This window comes from Triturus cristatus, chromosome 3_1, assembly GCF_964204655.1.
Source record: "Triturus cristatus chromosome 3_1, aTriCri1.1, whole genome shotgun sequence".
Classification (NCBI taxonomy): domain Eukaryota; kingdom Metazoa; phylum Chordata; class Amphibia; order Caudata; family Salamandridae; genus Triturus; species Triturus cristatus.
Window position 1 is genome coordinate 914,814,764 of NC_140583.1, and position 18,626 is coordinate 914,833,389.

The 18,626-nt window shown below is 40.6% G+C and overlaps 1 protein-coding gene across 2 annotated transcripts in view; it reads left to right on the plus strand.

Annotated features, from left to right (window-relative positions):
• The window catches only part of ITGB6 (integrin subunit beta 6), a 549,576-nt gene that overhangs the window by 252,801 nt on the left and 278,149 nt on the right, over positions 1-18,626 (plus strand). The window contains exons 2-4 of one of the 2 annotated variants that reach the window (XM_085645463.1): positions 5,175-5,240; positions 5,788-5,864; positions 8,060-8,139. In XM_085645463.1, the coding sequence (XP_085501589.1) occupies positions 5,804-5,864; positions 8,060-8,139 (141 nt within the window). In that variant the 5' untranslated portion in view covers positions 5,175-5,240; positions 5,788-5,803. Of the gene's footprint in view, positions 1-5,174; positions 5,241-5,494; positions 5,650-5,787; positions 5,865-8,059; positions 8,140-18,626 lie in introns of those variants that run through there. The other variant, XM_085645462.1, reaches the window with a different exon arrangement.

Genomic DNA, 18,626 nt, shown 5'->3' on the forward strand with positions numbered 1-18,626 from the left:
GTTAACTTCTAGTTAAAACAATACTTACATTTATGTGTTTCTGTAACCCATACTAATAACTATGTCTGCATAATGCAGTTTTAACATTTAAATGTGTGTCATTTCAGCTGTACATCTTTCTATAGTCATTGCACATATAGTTGTTATTCTACATAATTTCTATCTTAATTAGTTAGCTTCTTCATAGCCATGGCATATTTTATGTTTCCGCCTTAGAGTGCTCCAGCACCTCAGTTAGGATGCTTGCTGCTCTACTTATTTGTCAATAAATATATTTATAAATATAATACTGAGCTATTTGAAATATTTTTTTTTTTTACTTCTAAGTACTTTGCTCCTGTCTGTGCTCATCAGATCTTCATAGATTAATGAGAGACGTGGGAGGTTTAAAGTGCAATATATGGAATTAAAGATGAAATCACAGAGATGTTTTTCACTGCAGAGTTCTGAGTGACGCCAAATAAAATACAAAACCGAAGCTTGAGCTGTCTATGATGTCACTCAGAACGCAGAGATGAAAGCATACCCATTGTTCCCACTTTAGCCACCAGTTTGGAAATACTGTCCCCTGCTGAAATTCCAATATAAAATCATTCTTGACCGCCTGTCACCCACCAAAACCAGCCTTTGTACTATCATGTCACCTCTTTGTCCAGAACTATGCTCTCTGCTCTCATGTTGATAGCAGAAAGCCACCACTGACAGCTGCTTTCTGTGAGCTGTTGGCACATGTTCAGCTTTGTCCACACTCTCCCACCTCCTTCACATCTGTGGCGACCCAAGAGAGGCAAAAGAAGGCAGGTGAGAGCACCAACCACCATTCTGCCTACAGGGGTGGAGAAACAAAGAGGAGACAGGCTCTTCCCCAGGTGATGTCACAGGAGTGACCTCTAGTTACCCATTGTTGTTAAATCACTGATGTGAATAACCAGATTTTGATCAATTGTTCATGATTAAGGCTCCCGGTTTTCCGTTTTTACGGATCTTTACAGATAAATACAGACCGAAAAACAATGTGTTTTCTGGCTGCATTTATTTTTAAAAGTGCATAAATACAGAAAATTGGGCTTCTTTTTAGTGACGCTGTGCTGTCTTTCAAGATTTTTTTGGGCCAACAGCTGAGCAGATAGACAGCATGGGAAATTAAAAAAACAGGATACAATTTTATCGAATAATGCCATGTGTCAACGTACATTTGTGGTATAATGCTAATATTGACCAGTGGATGTTTTGTTATATAATATTTGGCAGCTGAAATAGCTAAAACAGACAGACATCAAAGTATGGGTGCGCGTCTATCAGTTCAATAAATATGGAAATGTACAGTTTTACAACTTCATTTATCTGCAAGACACAAAATAAATATGGATAAATACAGATTAAAATTGGCAAAAAATAAATATGGATAAATACAGAGGGAAATGCTGCAAAGATAAATACCATAAAACCGGGAGCCAGGCTCTTCCCCAGGTGATGTCACAGGAGTGACCTCTAGTTACCCATTGTTGTTAAATCACTGATGTGAATAACCAGATTTTGATCAATTGTTCATGATTAAGGCTCCCGGTTTTCCGTTTTTACGGATCTTTACAGATAAATACAGACCGAAAAACAATGTGTTTTCTGGCTGCATTTATTTTTAAAAGTGCATAAATACAGAAAATTGGGCTTCTTTTTAGTGACGCTGTGCTGTCTTTCAAGATTTTTTTGGGCCAACAGCTGAGCAGATAGACAGCATGGGAAATTAAAAAAACAGGATACAATTTTATCGAATAATGCCATGTGTCAACGTACATTTGTGGTATAATGCTAATATTGACCAGTGGATGTTTTGTTATATAATATTTGGCAGCTGAAATAGCTAAAACAGACAGACATCAAAGTATGGGTGCGCGTCTATCAGTTCAATAAATATGGAAATGTACAGTTTTACAGCTTCATTTATCTGCAAGACACAAAATAAATATGGATAAATACAGATTAAAATTGGCAAAAAATAAATATGGATAAATACAGAGGGAAATGCTGCAAAGATAAATACCATAAAACCGGGAGCCCTATTCATGATAGAGGCTTCCTATGGAAGAGATATATAACAAATACACCTGCGTGAGGTTGTTTACTAAATCCCAGGTTTGCATTTGCGCAAACTGATCGAAGGCCCTACATATAAAATGTTTCAAATAAAGCTTGTAAAAAATGCCTATGTTCAAGAACCTTATTCAAAAAATATGTAGGGGTATACCCAAATTACCCTCCTATACCTGGGCAAATATACAATACAAAGATCAAGGAAAAAAGTGGCAAGGAGGAAAGGAGATATATATATATCTATATTTACATAGGGAACTGCATATTACCCTATTAACAGTACACAGTCCTGTCATTGATTCATGTTTCTTATTTCTAACAGAAAATCACATACCAAGGACACATGATTACGTAATTTAATTATCGCAATTTCCTTGATCTTTGTATGTTCAAGAACCTTGCAATGAGGAAGTGTTGCAAAAAGAAACAAAAATTCAAGACACCTGAAAGTCTGTAGTAATTTTAATGCATATTCTAAAACATCTGAATTTCCTAGAATACATTTAATTATCTTGGATTATGATATGATTTGTCTTTAGTTGTAAAGAAACACATAAAGATGCACTGAAGCTGCAGACTGCGAGATGTGGAAATTAATACATAAAGTGTATGGGAACGTTTTCAAAATTGGAGAAACTGTAGAAAGGAGTATGTAGAATGGCCAAAACCTAGGCATGCATATTCAGTACTAATCACTGCTGCAATATTACGCAGGCAACAAACTTTCTTCACCACTCTGATGCATGCAGAGACATAGGGACCTATTCACAAACTGCATTTTGGAGTACATTTAGTAGTACTACAATAGTAGTACTAACATACTACAAAGTGCTGTTCTCAAACCTACGTAGGGAGGTTCCACCACCTCTCCGATCTTTTTCTGTGTGGAGATCTCTGGCCCAACTGAGGAGTCTCCACACACATAAGTAGACATTTTAGTCATAATTTGTGTGAGGTACAGGGTGGAAAATGGGGAATATTTACTACCCAATGTGAGGGATTTGGGGAGCAATGAGGAGGAGTCAAGTGAGGAGTAAGGAGGGGTTAAGGGATGGGTGGGCGCCCATCCATTAAAAAGTAAGCCTAATCCTGTTCACAAACTTAACTTCTAAAGTTACTACACCCAAATGGGACCCAAAACTGTCATACAGGTATTCCTTTTCAGAGCTGCAGTAAGTCCAGCGCCACCCATGGCCAACCACTGGAACTGCAACACCTTCCCGTTGAAAATAATTGAGTTCGGGACTTAAAGTAAATACGATAGGAAAAAAGGTTAAATTAAATAAATTATTTTAACTAGTTGCAAATATAAATACATTTAAATTAATGTTAAAAATGTCTAAAAAGAAAACATTTTTTTTATTTTCATTTAACACATTGTAATAACCCTTTTTTAAATGTAAACAATATTGTCGTATTATAGTAAAATATACTTACATTTTTTCAAATAATTCTATACATCAATTTTGACAATTTCTATACATTATAGAAATCATAGTGTTTTTACTTAAGGTGCAATTTTTCTTTTATATTTTCAACTTCAGAAAAATAATGTTAACACAATAAAATATATTCAAAATAATTGCATTTCAAAAATTTAAATTAATGTATTATTGCTGCACAGTAAACATATAAAATCATTTAGCAATAATATTTCCCATTAAAATAGGTGTTCTCTTTTTTTTTAACTTTAAAAAAAGTTTGCTCTTTTTGTTATACCTTACCATACAGATATCTCCAATCTGGTGGCGAAAACCTCTGTCTGGAAGTTACTAGTAGTAACTTTAAATTATGAATTTGTTTTTAGATAATTATACAGTAATTTAAATATATTAAATTGAATAAACATTAATTTTTAAAGATAAATTTTCAAAAATCCAACCTAAAGTAAAATGTTTGTATTTACTTAATATGTATTAAAAATTACAAAAATATAAATATGGAAATAGTTAAAATTAATTTAAATTTCAAATAAATCATTTACACATATATTTACTTTGAAAAAGGGTTTTGAAATGTTTTATCGTTAAATATAATTTATTTTTAATATATATCTATATATATATATTATTTTTTAACATTCAATTTAATTTTTAAGTCAAAATATGGGGTTCTATTTTATGTCCCTGCATCCATTCTTTTCAGCATCAGTGATTGGCCATGTGTAGTGCTGCACTTAGTACTTCTCTTGTTTGGCTATAGTAACTTGACACTGGTAAATGTGGTTCCTCTCACTGTTTGAGGAGGTGGAGACATGTAATTCTATATTTTTGAGAAACTTTACACTCCTAAATAGTGATTAGCCAAAAGTAGTAAAACTGCTCAAAAGTGTAAAAGAAAACTTACGTGTGTACCTTTACTCACATGTAAGTTTATCTTTCTGAACTGACCTCATGCGCTTCTCTCATGAATCAAAGGTGCACATTTTCATTGCAAAAATTGGCATATCTACAAAAGACATTCGAAAAAGAGGAAAGCTGTGTCATGCTTGGAATTGAGGAAAGCAGTAAAGAGGGAACTACTTAGTTAAAATGTATGTGCAATTGTTGTGCCATTCCTCTATCGTACCTGGTAAACTTGATTTCCTGCACTCTACCGTATCTGTATAGAGAATGCCGTTTATTGATGTATTTTATTATTTCTTTATATAGTGGCCTTCCTACACACCAAATGGTTCTATTATAACGCTGCAAAATGTTACTTTTCCTTAGTCGTGCTTCCCTAGTTGCTCTCTGAGTAACATGTGCACAGCTCCGATCCGAGTACCATCCGCGTGCCTTGAAATCCTCACAAGAATATATCACTCTGGGGGTGTTCACATAAGTAGCATAATCCATTGCGCAATCTTAATTACTTGTCACTAAAAAATGCTATAGTGGAAGTGCCACATATTCGAATCATTGTCGATATCGGTGGCACATCACAAAATTGTTACAAAAAAGAACAAGTTGTTCTGTAAATCCCGTAGCTGCTGTTATCGCTTCTTTAAATCCCAAAACGTTTCTCCGAGTAGTGTTGTAGGTTTCGGTGACTTGTCGACACCCGCTAAACTCGCCGAATCTAAAACTGTGTTTATTTTACAGGGATGATTTGGTTTGACTGGCCTTCGACAAGAACCTGAAATGCGCGGGATTTGCACCTTTCCGCAGGTATGTGGACTGAAGGAATAGTGTGTTCTGCCTGGAAATGAAGTCTGTGAGAAGTCCGCCTCTGATATGTGCAGACGCCGGATCATGACAGGTCGCCCGAGGAGGAAGACTTTCTGTCTCGAGCTACAGTGATTGAGCGCTGCGCCACATACCGGCTCCTCTAGGACCCAGAGACATTTTTTTAGAGCAGAAAGTGTGCCTACCTGAATGCTTTCCCCCACCTTCGCAGGGCTGTGTTACCTGCACTGTTCCTTATAAGGAAAACAAGGAAGTGAGTAAGGCGGAGTGGTGTTCCTTGCCCCTGTAGACGCTGTTTCCATGCAGTCGTCCCTGCTTTACCTAGGCAGGTAGCTTTTGTTTGCGTTTGTTTATGGTCCCTGCAACACCTGGAGTTTCTTTCCCCGCTGATGTAAGTATTTTTTGCGCCTTAACGTATACACTTCCAATGGAACGACAAACGCGATGTGGCGTGTGATGTTTGTGGAAATATCTGCGTTATTGGTGGTGCACTGAAAATAATTCGAGTTTTTTTTCTCTCTTTATACAGCCAGAACTGAAAGCGAATGGGGATTGCATTGCTGTGCCTGTTTTTCCTGTTTCTCCAAAGAAGTTGCCATGTACAAGGTATGAAAAGAGTCAACAAGGCGTGCATGCCTTCCCAAAACGACTTGAACTTTTGTTTTCTTCTGCAGCGACTTGAATTCTTTTCCCGGGCTTAGACAGAAAAATGCCACAGATTTCTTCAGGCCTTTTTCGCCTAGCAACACGTAACTTGTTAGCTACTGCCTTGTTTCAGCCACGAGCTGTTTGTGGGCAGGTGGAGTGGCCTTAAGTCTCACGCAAAACTCGGAGGCAATGTATAGCTAATTGGGTCGGATATCTTCAGAGTGAATTAAATCTAGTAAAATATGACGCGGCCCCAACCATTTGTTTAAAAAGGGGTGGTGTGGGGGAATAGGATTGTGTTGGAATCTACCAGTAGCCGAGCCATTTAGACCGGCATAAGCCTCTTTCTTTAGAATGTATTATAGCATTTTCCAACCCCGGGGGAATTCTTTCTATGGCTTTATATTTCTCCTGTACTCGTCCGTGCCTGAAAGATAACATAACGCAGACTGTATTGTCGCCTATATCTGAAATGGTTTGCTCGGCTGTAAACAAATAATGCAAACAAACCGGGTTGTTCAGTACATGCAGACCATAGCCTCGAGGTGCAAATTCTGCACAGCACTGAGTATGTGCAGCGTTTTTAAATGGGCCGATACTGTCCGGTACTGAGTACCGGCACTTCTGTATTTTGGGAGGAGAGTACCTGCACTTCTGTATTTTGGGAGGAGAGTACCTGCACTTCTGTATTTTGGGAGGAGAGTACCTGCACTTCTCAGCAAAGGTGCAGCACTTCTAATTGGATACTACTGGTACTTCTCCAAAGCACGCAGGTGCTCTGGTGTAGGGTAGTTACACTTCTATTTTTCCCATTTCAAGCACTGAGTATGTGGATTCGTAATGCAGAAAGAAAAATGCAAGCGGTGCCCCGAGGACGTTTCTTTCTGCAGACATGCCTGAGCCGGGGTCTGGGACAGGCCAGGTCACTGTGCAGGCAGCACCGCCCCTGTGCAGAGCAGCCCCTGAGTGACACCTCCACACACCATCCTCTGACAGCCTGAACGATGTAATTAGAAAGAGGCAGATCCTTTCTGGCACATTGAAAATGTTCACAGTTTGGTGCCTTCTACCGTAAAACATCAATCTTTTTATGCGCCTTTAAAGCAGATCAATGGAGTTAAAAACCAGTATAATTTACACTCCTAAACATGTCTCTGAATGTTTCACTGTTTCAGGAAGCATTTTATCCGATATTTAAAGGAGTGATGGTTGCCACTGCCCACCTTCATGAAGTAATACTAAAGTTTTATTGATCTTTTTCACCAAATTTCTACACATTTTGTACATAGAATTATTATCCTAAAGCATCTATTGCACTTTTGTAATTGTTGTTACAAGAAACCTATAGCATTTTCAATCAAAACACTCTACAAAGAATCGGTGGGTAGTACTGTGTGATCATAGTAGTGGCAGTCATAGTAGTGGTACATAGGATCAACTCCCTAAATACACAGACATCTGGGGTAGTGCAAAACTCTATGCGCCCAATGCTCAAATATTTTGCTGTGACTTACACTTGGAGTACTGCTGGCTTACTACTAAATTCCAGCCGTAAGTCAGAGGTGTGGCGCAGAGGCCAGAGCGGCTGACTCCGGCGCGCGGGGCTCACGGTTCGATCGCCCGCGGTATCTCAGCTCAGTATCATGTGACTCTAGGTAGTAGGTCACTTAATTACCCCAACAGCCCCCAGCCCCTTGAAACCCTTAAGGGGGTGATATGTTTGCGTTTTACAAATAGGAAAATAGCAGTATGGGCTTACTCCTGGAATTTAGAAGCCAACGATCCGTACTCCAAGAGTAAGTCACACCTACTCACAGCAAAATCTTTGTGGGTGGAACCTCACGCACATAAGTCACATTTTACGCACATCTTGGACAGGTAGAATGTTGGGAGCCAGTGTTTAAATGGAAATCTAAAAGTGTATGTACTCACTACCCCAGAGTACCTCTTTGCCCCTGGGAGTTGCAGGTAATCTCCTATTGAAAGTATTGCATCCATGCTAAGTGCAGGTACTCTCAATTTCAACGAGTAGAAGTGCTGGCACTCACTACCTTTGAGTACCTGCTGATTGTAAGCACTGGCAGCCGGTGAATCATGTCCGCAGTTTTTGCTAGCGATGCCGGGCCCTTACACAGGCTGTTTTTTCACTACAGGAAGTTGTGCCTTGGGGAGTGCAGTGACATGTGAAGAGTGCTTGCTTTTTGGACCACACTGTGCCTGGTGTTCTCAAGAGGTAATTACAGTGTTCTTGATTTACATATTACAAATGGAATGCCCTTACTTGCCATATGAAAGGATGACTCAATGTATTTCATTAACAAAGCGCATTGCCATTGACCGGGGCACACAAATAAAAAATACTATGACGTGATGTCTGGCTAAGTGTGAGAAATATGTGTGTGATTCAGAGGTGCGTGGCTCCAGCCTTCGAGTACATTTTCAAGAAGATATGAAAAACGTATTTTTGAAAATGGTATTGTACGGGGTGCTTAATCCATCTAGTGACATGGTTGGGTCCGCCTCATGGTCAGCAGTTCCTTCTAATGCACAGTACAAGTCCAATGTTACACCTTCAGTGGAACAGGTGATGCTGACACCATGGATCCCCAGCACCCCCAACCTGCCATGGAGGCACATGCAAGAAAAAGTTACCCATCGCCTTCTCTGCTCCGCCGTTTAGTAGAGATTGGTTATATTCAGCCTTGTCTCCATTTTTTGGTGTAGCATGTGCACAAAGTTTTATTGGTTAAAAATGAAAATGCTTTCTTTACAAAAATACCTCCCCTAGCCAGAAAGGGTTGAACCCACAAAGATTTACCAGAAGCAAGTATCCATCATCCTCACTCTCTTCTCAGCACAGCCATCGGACAAGCCACTGAGCACCAAAAGGCGATCTGTGACTCCGGCAATGTTGGCCCGCAAGACTAACATGCGTACAATGGAGCCATAGCATCAACTCAACAAACAATGGAATGTAGCCATAGCGTCAACTCAGCAAGCAATGGAATGTAGCCATAGCGTCAACTCAACAAGCAATGGAATTTAGCCATAGCGTCAACTCAACAAGCAATGGAATGTAGCCATAGCGTCAACTTAACAAGCAATGGAATGTAGCCATAGCGTCAACTTAACAAGCAATGGAATGTAGCCATAGCGTCAACTCAACAAGCAATGGAATGTAGCCATAGCGTCAACTCAACAAACAATGGAATGTAGCCATAGCGTCAATTCAACAAGCAATGGAATGTAGCCATAGCGTCAACTCAACAAGCAATGGAATGTATCCATGCCCTCAACTCAACAAACAATGGAAAGTAGCCATTGCGTCAACTCAAGAAAGTCTTGCACTTAATAATAAGTGCAGTGCATGTGCTGTTTATTTTGAAATATTTTGATTTCTAACAGTAGGCTTAGGGCAACCAATTGCTTACCATTGGTCAGCTTCCTTGTCACTCGAATTTGCTTGCTTCTCTTTGGTCAGCGCCCGTAGGCTTTTTTCGTCTTCGTGTGTTTGTCCTTCCCATGTAGCATTAACACGTTACTTGTGTGCTGTCACTGCTCATTTTTTTAGGTGATACTACGCTCTCTGTTTTTAAACACTCTACGAGAGTACATGTTTTTTAGCTGTCTGACTCGTGTAATTCTCCACCCTCCGTGTTGTCCCCCTGCTGCCTTCCCTCCCTACCTGTACCCTCCTTCTCTTCTCCATTTCCCCCAGCCTGCAATACAAAATAAAACACTTTGACGCACTGGCTGCTTCTTAGCACTTCTTTCACACACATGCTATTGTCTGTGTTGCCCCCCCCCCCCCCCCAACACTTCATTCCTTCCTCGGTTTTGCCTCCTACCCCACCTTTCCTCCTGTCAAAAGTGGTCTGAAGCTGAATGTGCTGGCTGCGTCATATCACTTTTCTTTTACTTTCAGCCTTGCTGCATAGCAGCAGCGCTGCAGTAAAACATGGCTAAAAATATTGAAAAAGCCAATAGCTCTCATAGTCTTTGCCAATGCTTGTTTATATGTACTGTAAAATAACAGGTGTTATTATTACCCAGTGTACTGGCATTCGCTATACTGACATCGCGAGGTCTGAAAGCTGAGTCAACTTCCTAGGATTTGAACTCCACCTTCAGAGCACCACGTTTGTCAGCAGCAAACCTTCAGCTCGCTGAGACATCTTGAGAGCTTTTCTCGAGCTGCCACAATAGGGCTGTTGCAACAGTGAATTAACCATGCACGTTTAACGTGGGGCATGTTTGTCAAACAGATGTGCAATTAGGAAATTATGGAATATAAATATTGAGCGCATGTCAAGATCTTTGCACGGGATTTAATGATTTAAGGCATTCATTCTCCCTCTGCCTCAGCTGAATTATGGTTCTGAGAGTTTAAAAAAATCAAAATACAATTCTTTATTAAAAGGCAAAATTAGGACAATGATACCACCACAGCAAGGTTCAAGAAAAAGTCAATGTGCACATGCAAAAATAAAATTAGGTGGCATAGAAAAGTCATCAACCTCACCCGCAGGCCAATAAGATCCAAGCACCTCCATCCCATGGGTTCCCACCTATCCAATCACAACTTCTCCCCCGTCACCAGGCAAAGAAAGGCAAGAAAAAAGTGAGTTCTTATTAGATAAGACCATTCTATTTCTAATACTATCAGATAACAGAGTGAGTGAGTTGTACTTTATTCACTCTACACTACATGAGTAGTCTCTTTGTTCTGGTGCTGTGGGTGTAGCAGTTATTTAGGGCAGTGTGGCTTTGAATAAGTGCCTTTAAGTTGAAGTAAGAACTTCTCAAGTAATGTTTCCAATTATTGGCGGCTCTTTCAGAGTGGTGCAAGGTAAATGATAATTAAGGCTCCCTGTTTTCCGTTTTTACGGGTTTTGCAGATAAATACAGACAGAAAACCATGTGTTTTCTGTATGCATTTATGTTTAAAAATGGATAAATACAGAAAATGTGCTTCTTTTAAGTGTCTCTTCCTGCTGTCTTTCTTGAAATATAGCCCAACAGCTGAGCAGATGGACAGCATGTGAAATTAAAAAACAGGATGGAATTTCTTTAAATAACTGCATTTGTCAACATACATGTGTGGTATATAATGCTAATATTTGCCAGTGGGTGTACTGTTATGTAATATTTGGCAACTTAAAAAGCTAAAACACGACAGACACCAAAGCATGAGTGTGTATCTATCATTTAAATAAATATGGAAATGTATAGTTTTACAACTACATTTATGCACAAAACACAAAATAAAAATTGATAAATACAGATAAAATGGCCCAAAATTAAATATGGTTAAATACAGACGGAAATGTTAAAAAAAGGATTACCATAAAACCGGGAGCCCTAATGATAATGGAGGGGGTACTTAGTGCACAGGGAATGACACTTCATCCTTCGGAAGGATAGTGGAGTACTCTACACAGTGGTGTAGTCCCTCTCCAACACCTCCCACCCCAGCCCATTCCTCGGAGTCTAGAGCGCTGACTGCCATTTCCACGCATGTGTCTTTACCGCCTTTACAACTAAAATCGTTGTAATGGCATGCATGGTAAAGGAATATGCGTGGTAAAGGCAAGCGTGGTTACGCTTGCGTTGTTATGATGCGTGTTTTTCAGTCTGCGTTGTTAATGTGGTTTCCCACACAGTGGACAAAATGTGCAAATCAAACCCACCTGTATATTTTGGGTCAGATGGCCTGTGCAAGTCAATAATGAGACAGAATCCATGTTGATGGACTTTCCTTTTTTAGGTCTGGCTAGGGACACCTTTGCTAGCCTCATGTAACAAAAACATCAAGCATGTAGCCATATTTTATTGTATGCATGTTATTCTTACCTTCGATCACATTTCACTGCTCGGCCTTCATCGAGCCATTGCTGTTCTTACTGGCTTTGATAATGTTAGTTGTCTAAACATTAATTTGATAAAGACTAGCTCCCTGATTTTTAGTGCGAATGTGTACAAAGGAAGTTGCTATTTCAGAGACAAATGATTGGTACATAGAAACAATAAATATTTAGGGAGGATATTTGGTAATAAACTGTCAATAAAGACTAATTGAGTGACTAAAGTAAAACAAATAAAATAGTGGGCAATCCCTTATTGAAATTTTATAAGCAGTGTAGACCCCATTTGACTTCACCTAAAACTAAAGCATGCAGGCCGCCATTTTCAGTTGGCCGGAGCAGCATCCACGGAAGGATGTCGCTCTGGGCAACTCCGAATGGTCCAGAGTTTCAAGACCTGAATTTTCTGGGACTGAAAACAGATGGATGGTTTAACAGTTTCAGTGTGGCACCTGGAAAAGGTCAAAAAGGGGCCAAAAGGCACAGGTGCAGCCTTACCGTCGCCAACACCCTCTGGCACCAACTGAACTCCCTCATACTGTGCTCCCTCAGGAAACCTACAGCCACATCATTCCATTGAAGCCCTCCCTGCCACCCACCCCGTGCCACTAACCCCAATCACCCCCCCTAAGGTGTTTATCGCCCACTCAGAGCAGGTGGTAGACATCTGAATTGGGGAAACCTGCACGAAAGGACCCAGTCATTCCAGCTACAGGAGGTTATTCCCCACTTTGGGGATTTTAACTTGCGATTCCTGTTATCTCACTGGGAGATGCCATCCGGAATTGTTAATTTTGGCCCTGATATCAGCTTGTGGAGTTACCATGAACTTGTAATGAAGGCCTCAATAGTAAGTTTGCACCAATACTATCTAGTGGCGCTCCTACAATGATGTCATTTATGTCTAAAGTTAGTGATCATCTCAACATCCTTTTTTGGACTAGAATCGTGTTGTGCTATATTCCTTAGACTATTTTGATTATTTTTTTTAAATTAGCCACAGCTGTACCAGAGTGATTTTAATCATCCTTATTAAAGCTGATTGCAATTCCATCTACTGAGCAGTATCTGTATTGCCCAACATTTTGTATGCTATGTTGGCTTGAAGTATTATGACTTAGTGATTTTGATTTATTCTTTGATGCAGCCACAAAAACACAGTTCTTTAAAACCAGATCCAATTCGTTGATTTTGCTAATTCCTTTCCTTAAACAATAACTCAACATGGAAACAAATTGTTGTTTTTAAGAATTAGGTGTTTGGCTAATTATCTGGAATTGGTATTAGCTACTGAAATGAGACTCTTTGGTACACGTTTCTGCACATTTGAGCTTATGTCATCAAATCATTCGGTCTAAAATTCCAAATGTACGCTGTAGACACTGAAATACTAATCAACCCCCTTGAAGACCATCTTGACACGTCAGGTGTCGGTGAAGAAAAATCTTCCTCTGCTTTAACATAGATACATCTGAAAAACTTTGGCATGAGGAACCCTTCCAGGCTTCTTGTGCTCCTGTCAAGACAGCACACAACCAGGGAGTGATCTTTGGCTCAGATGTATCTTTTACCCAGAAGACTGAGCAATAACTAAAAGCACACATCATCTTCTCTACAAGAACTCCACAATCTTCTTCATGTTTGGCACAGCTCAAAGGATTCTCCTCATTCAAGCTGTAGGATTATCCTGACTACTCCACTGCTAACCAGATTTCCTTAATGATTTTGTGAAGCCATTGACAAAAGGGCAAAGGGTTCAAAATAGGGCCATGAGCATCATCTTTGACCTGAAACACCAGGAGCCCATGTCTTGCGTCCATTAAAGTGACTGCCCGTCAATCAGCCACCCCCTGCATCACCTGGAACGCCCCACACCATAAATACACCAAAGGAAGGAGAAAAAGTCGAGAAGGGAAACAACTCACCACATGGGGCACAGAACTATGGGGCGCACACCCTCCTTCACTCAAAGACAACTCATCCGCAAAGACATTCAACGCCAAGATGCAAAGCCCGCAATGAACAGCAACCTTCCTAGTGCTTCATGCACTCAAATTCGTTTGATATTTTCTCTCTTTCTTCTATTGAACCCTGAACTCCATCTAACAACGTAGAAATTAAGCCTAACCATCTTTTCTTCAGTCTGCTTTTCCTCTCTTACATTTATCTCTATCAAATCTGTTCCACCCCCAGCCTTTCTTGCCCCCTCACCTGCAGCTTGAAACTAGATTGCTTTGGTATATAGTGTGCATAATAAATAAACAACTAAATAAATAAATACAGATACTAGCACACTCTGGCATCTCATCTGCAGTGTAGGACATGTTGCCAGGAATCAAAGACGATGAAACGTGTTTTATTTGATTGTTAAGCACTTTACATCTGCAGGCAGTTGACTGCAACTCTGAGAGGCATATGTACAAGCCCCTATTGCCACGGAAACATCACTTTTTGCGACGTTCCCAAGGCGAAAGGGGTTTTGCCTTATTTACAAGGCAGCCTTAAGCCACTTAACATGGCTTAACGCTGCCTTGTAAAGAAGGAGTGGGCAGTGGGTGTTGCGGTGCGGTGGGCGTTCCACCACAAAACCCATTGATTTTGTTGCTGCCCCCTATTTAAAAGGGCATCGTAAATAGGAGACAGCACCAAAATTAAGACCAGGGAACACCTGGTCTTAACTTGGCGAAATGAGGGGAAAGGCTCTATTTCTCCTCGTTTTTGAATTTTCCATGTGTGCTGCCTTGTGTAGCGCAGCACACATGGAAAAAGCAACATGCCTTGGATTGTTTATGTGTAGGAAGGTGACCCTTCCTGCACATAAACAATCCTTAAAAAAAAGACATTTTGTAAGTTCCATATGTGCTGCATTAGGCAGCACACATAGAAGTGACACAAAGGCATTTACAGATTGTTTATGTGCAGGAAGGGACACCTTCCTACACATAAACAATCTTCCCCTGCTCACAGACACCCTTGTACTATAGTGCAGGGGTACCTGCATTGGCGCTACACTGCTAAGAGTAGCGCCAGCGCAGCAGGAATCACAAGGCTGCACCATATCCTTGTAAATATGGTGCAGCCTTGCGATTCTGAAGTGGCGGAGTGAGGTGTTAAACCATGACGGCTAACGCCTAACTCTGCCACTTCTTTGTAAATATCCCCCTGAGTTTTTTAAATGCGTTTTGTGATGTGGATGCTATTTGCTTTTTTCTTAACTTGCTGGTCAGTCAATCAATAAAAATAATATTAGAGTAGCCCTCAAGGTGACAAAACTAAAAGGTACATCCTGGCACCAGATAGGAGATTGATTTTCTTTAAAGAAACAAAAGATGATGGGAGGAATGCTTGCAATAAGCCTCTCCAGTGGCAATCGCCCGGAGTAGCATTCGGACCCATTGTTCTTTTTCTCACCGGCCCACCTCAGATGAGACACAGTCATATGTAAATTGTTCTTGGACGTGCTTCAATAGAAACAGTCGAGCCCACAATCTCAACTCAGGTCCTCTTTAAACTGGAGCACACGCAAGCCACAACTGTTTTCAGCCTGGGTCGAAACGTCAGTCAGATGAAGCTTGGCTCAAGTGCCGCAGTGAGATTGCTACTGGTTAGGCTATTTGTGGGCATCCCTCCCATCACGTTTTGTGTGATTAATGTAACACCCTAAGGGACCAGTGGTATGCCCAGACATGAGTACCTTGCTCACTGTTGTAGCGTCCTCCCCAGCCTGGGTACCCACCAATGACTATGCCACACACAGAGCTTAGTTTTACGCGTCTTTATTAGTCTGCGTGTAACTGCAGCACAACATTCTACACCAGACTTCACTGCATTCCACTCTAACAGGTCACAGTTCTACGGAGATCTTCAGGAGCCAAAAGGGTTTCATTATTTCTAATTTGCAAGACACTACATCTCCCCCTCTGGTAAATAAATAAAAAAAAATTGACAAAACATATAGATAGATAGACATGTACAATTAAATCTCTTCAATCAATCTTTTTGGCGTTTTAATTGTTTGACCTGATCTTGTTCTCGGAAACTGGGAACTGTAATCACCAATGTCCAAGATCTGCGTCAATGGCGTGGAGGTAACAGCAGTCACTGATGGTTCAGACCCAGTCTCTTCTTCAGCAGTTAGATCTCATGATCAATTAGGTAAATTCCTTAAGTGAGAAGAGTCTCTGGTAATAGACTTCCCAGGGCGCTGGGCAGTTATCATGTGTTTTTTGTTGACACCACTTGAAAAGGTTCTGCATCGAATGGAGCATCAGATTTTCTTCTCTGCATCTGTCATGCGAGCACTCGATCTCCTTCTAATGATAATGTTCTTTGCACATCTTCTTTGGTCAGCGTATGTTTTCATCTTTTGCTTGTTCACCAAGTCTTTCTTATGAGTTGTTTTCTCATCTCTGTTTCTCTTATTAGACCACTGAGGAAACTTGGTGTTCATTGCTCTCCCAAGCATCAGTGTCGCAGGACTTTCACCTGTGGTCGAGTGGGGTGTTGAATGATAAGCTCTAAAGGTAGAATTCAACACAATTTTCAAATCGAGCTTTTCGAGATTAGCACACTGCACAGCTTTCTTTGGTATACTCATAAACCGCTCCATAAGGTTGGCGTGCAGCAACAAAGGTGTACTCTTTCGATCCTTTATATTCAAAAGCTTCAAGAAATATTTAAACCCTGGACTATTGAAAAGCAGGCCATTGTCAGACTTCACTATGGCAGGAACATCCCATGTCGCAAAGATGCCATATAGTCTTTCAATGACTCGTTCTTGTGTAGTAGATGAAAGATCTTCAAATAATGGAAATCATGAACACTTGTCCATAATCACCAGCAGGTTATGTCCACTTTCTAGTGGACCGTAAAAGGTCAATGGCTATTCTCTTCCATGTATGCTTTTGGAGTTCTGACATGCTCAATGTGTGGGGTGTAGTTTTTTTTATAAAGGCAGTTTCATAGATTCCACAATGTCCGTCAGGGGCCACTTCAAATGATTTCCGTCTCAGACTCTCCAGAATCAGAATTCTTGACCCTTTTAGGATAACTCCTCCTGAGTTCTTCCTTGACATTTTTTTATTTTTGATATTCACCATCACTGGTGAGTGGTTGAGGGTGTCGGTTCCACGACTAATGCGTAATTATGTCGTAGAGCTTTAACATGTCACTATCATGGGTCGTGGCAGTGATAATCTGGGCTAATGAAATGGCAGCTGGTGTCTGGCGCAATTTGCGATTCGTAATTTCCAATGGTCATACATCTGGCCCCAAGTGCCTCTTCTCCTCCTCCAAAGCATTCTATGGCCTCAGTGTTTCTGTGACTCAGACTTGATAACCTTGGATCTCTCCATAATTCTCTGTCTGTTACATGTTGGACAAAATTATGTATTTGAGCAGCTTTATGTGAAAGTTTGTACTTTTAATGTTGTATGACCCATGTTAACTCTACAACATGACCTAGGGTGTCTTTGCTGTGAGGCTTTAAGCATAGGATGTTTGATTAACATCTATACACTTTGGTGTGTGTATTAAGGGGAGTTAGTGTTAGTACAGTTAGGACTCAGAAAGCATTTCTGGCTGATGTAGACATATGTAAGGATGCCCCTCTTTCAAGTGCGCTAGAGGGGCTTCTAAAAGCAAGGGAACGCCATGTCCCCTGCTGCCTCGCTTGCCATAATCCATCACATTTATTGGTTAAGCGCTTTGGACAGGAATAGGAACTAACTGTTCGAATGGCACCGACATCAATCTCACTGTGCAGTATGGGAAACGGCCACTACAACGCGGCCGTTTCCACGCATAACATTAACCACGCATGCATTACGACGCATGCGTGGTTACCAGGCATACCTTTACTACGAGATACGTAGTAAAGGTATGTGTGGTAAAGGAAAGGGTGTTTGGGGCCCCCCCCCCCAAAAAAAACGGGTGGAAAATAGGGGGGTTGGGGGTCTCCCCCCCCAAAAAAAACTCACCAGTTGAAGTCGCGATGTGGAGGCAATCGGTGTCGTTAGAGGAACCGGAAAGACACTTCCGGTTCCTCTTTATGACGTGCGACATGACATCGGAAGAGCTTGGAGAGGAGAGCTTGGAGAGGTAAGGGGATATTAGTATTTTAAAAAAAAATAAGGGATGACGGGGTTGTGTAGAGAAGGGGTAAAATATTAGGGTTAAAGGGAGGGGTATTTAATAAAATGGTTGGTGGGTGGGAATCGGAGCAGTATATGGAAATGGGGAAGGGATCAGAGATAACCTTTCGCAAGAACATGCCATTAACATGCATGGTTTAACAACGAAAAACGTTGTAAAAGCATTGCGTGGTAAAGGCATTTTCGTGGTAAAGGTTATGCGTACTAATGGCATTCTCGTTGTAACGCATGCGTGGTAAAGGCATGCGTTGCAACGGAATGCATTGTAACATCATACAACCGTGCACAATCAACAGCAAGAATATAAATTATAATGGTATAATGGTATCGGGCTCACCATATAGCCATAACTATTTATGGTAAAAATAGTATCACACCGAAGTTGTTCTCATAAAAGGAATTTGCGACTTTACATTTATTCATGCCAACAACATGTGTATATCACAGTGAGCTATGCTGTATGCAAAGTTTCTAAATTTGAGTGCAGCCTTAAAATAATATACACTCATGCAAGATTTCCTCCTTGATTATGTTATAAAATCCAGATGTTACACATGTCCCCTTTCTATTTTAACTTTAGGTTTTCTCTTTTAGGCAACATAATTGCATAGGTGTCTGGCGAAATCACGGCCTATTGTTCGTTCCTTGTATTCCACATCTATATAACAATGACAAATGAGTTATTGACGATATGTTTTCTTAAT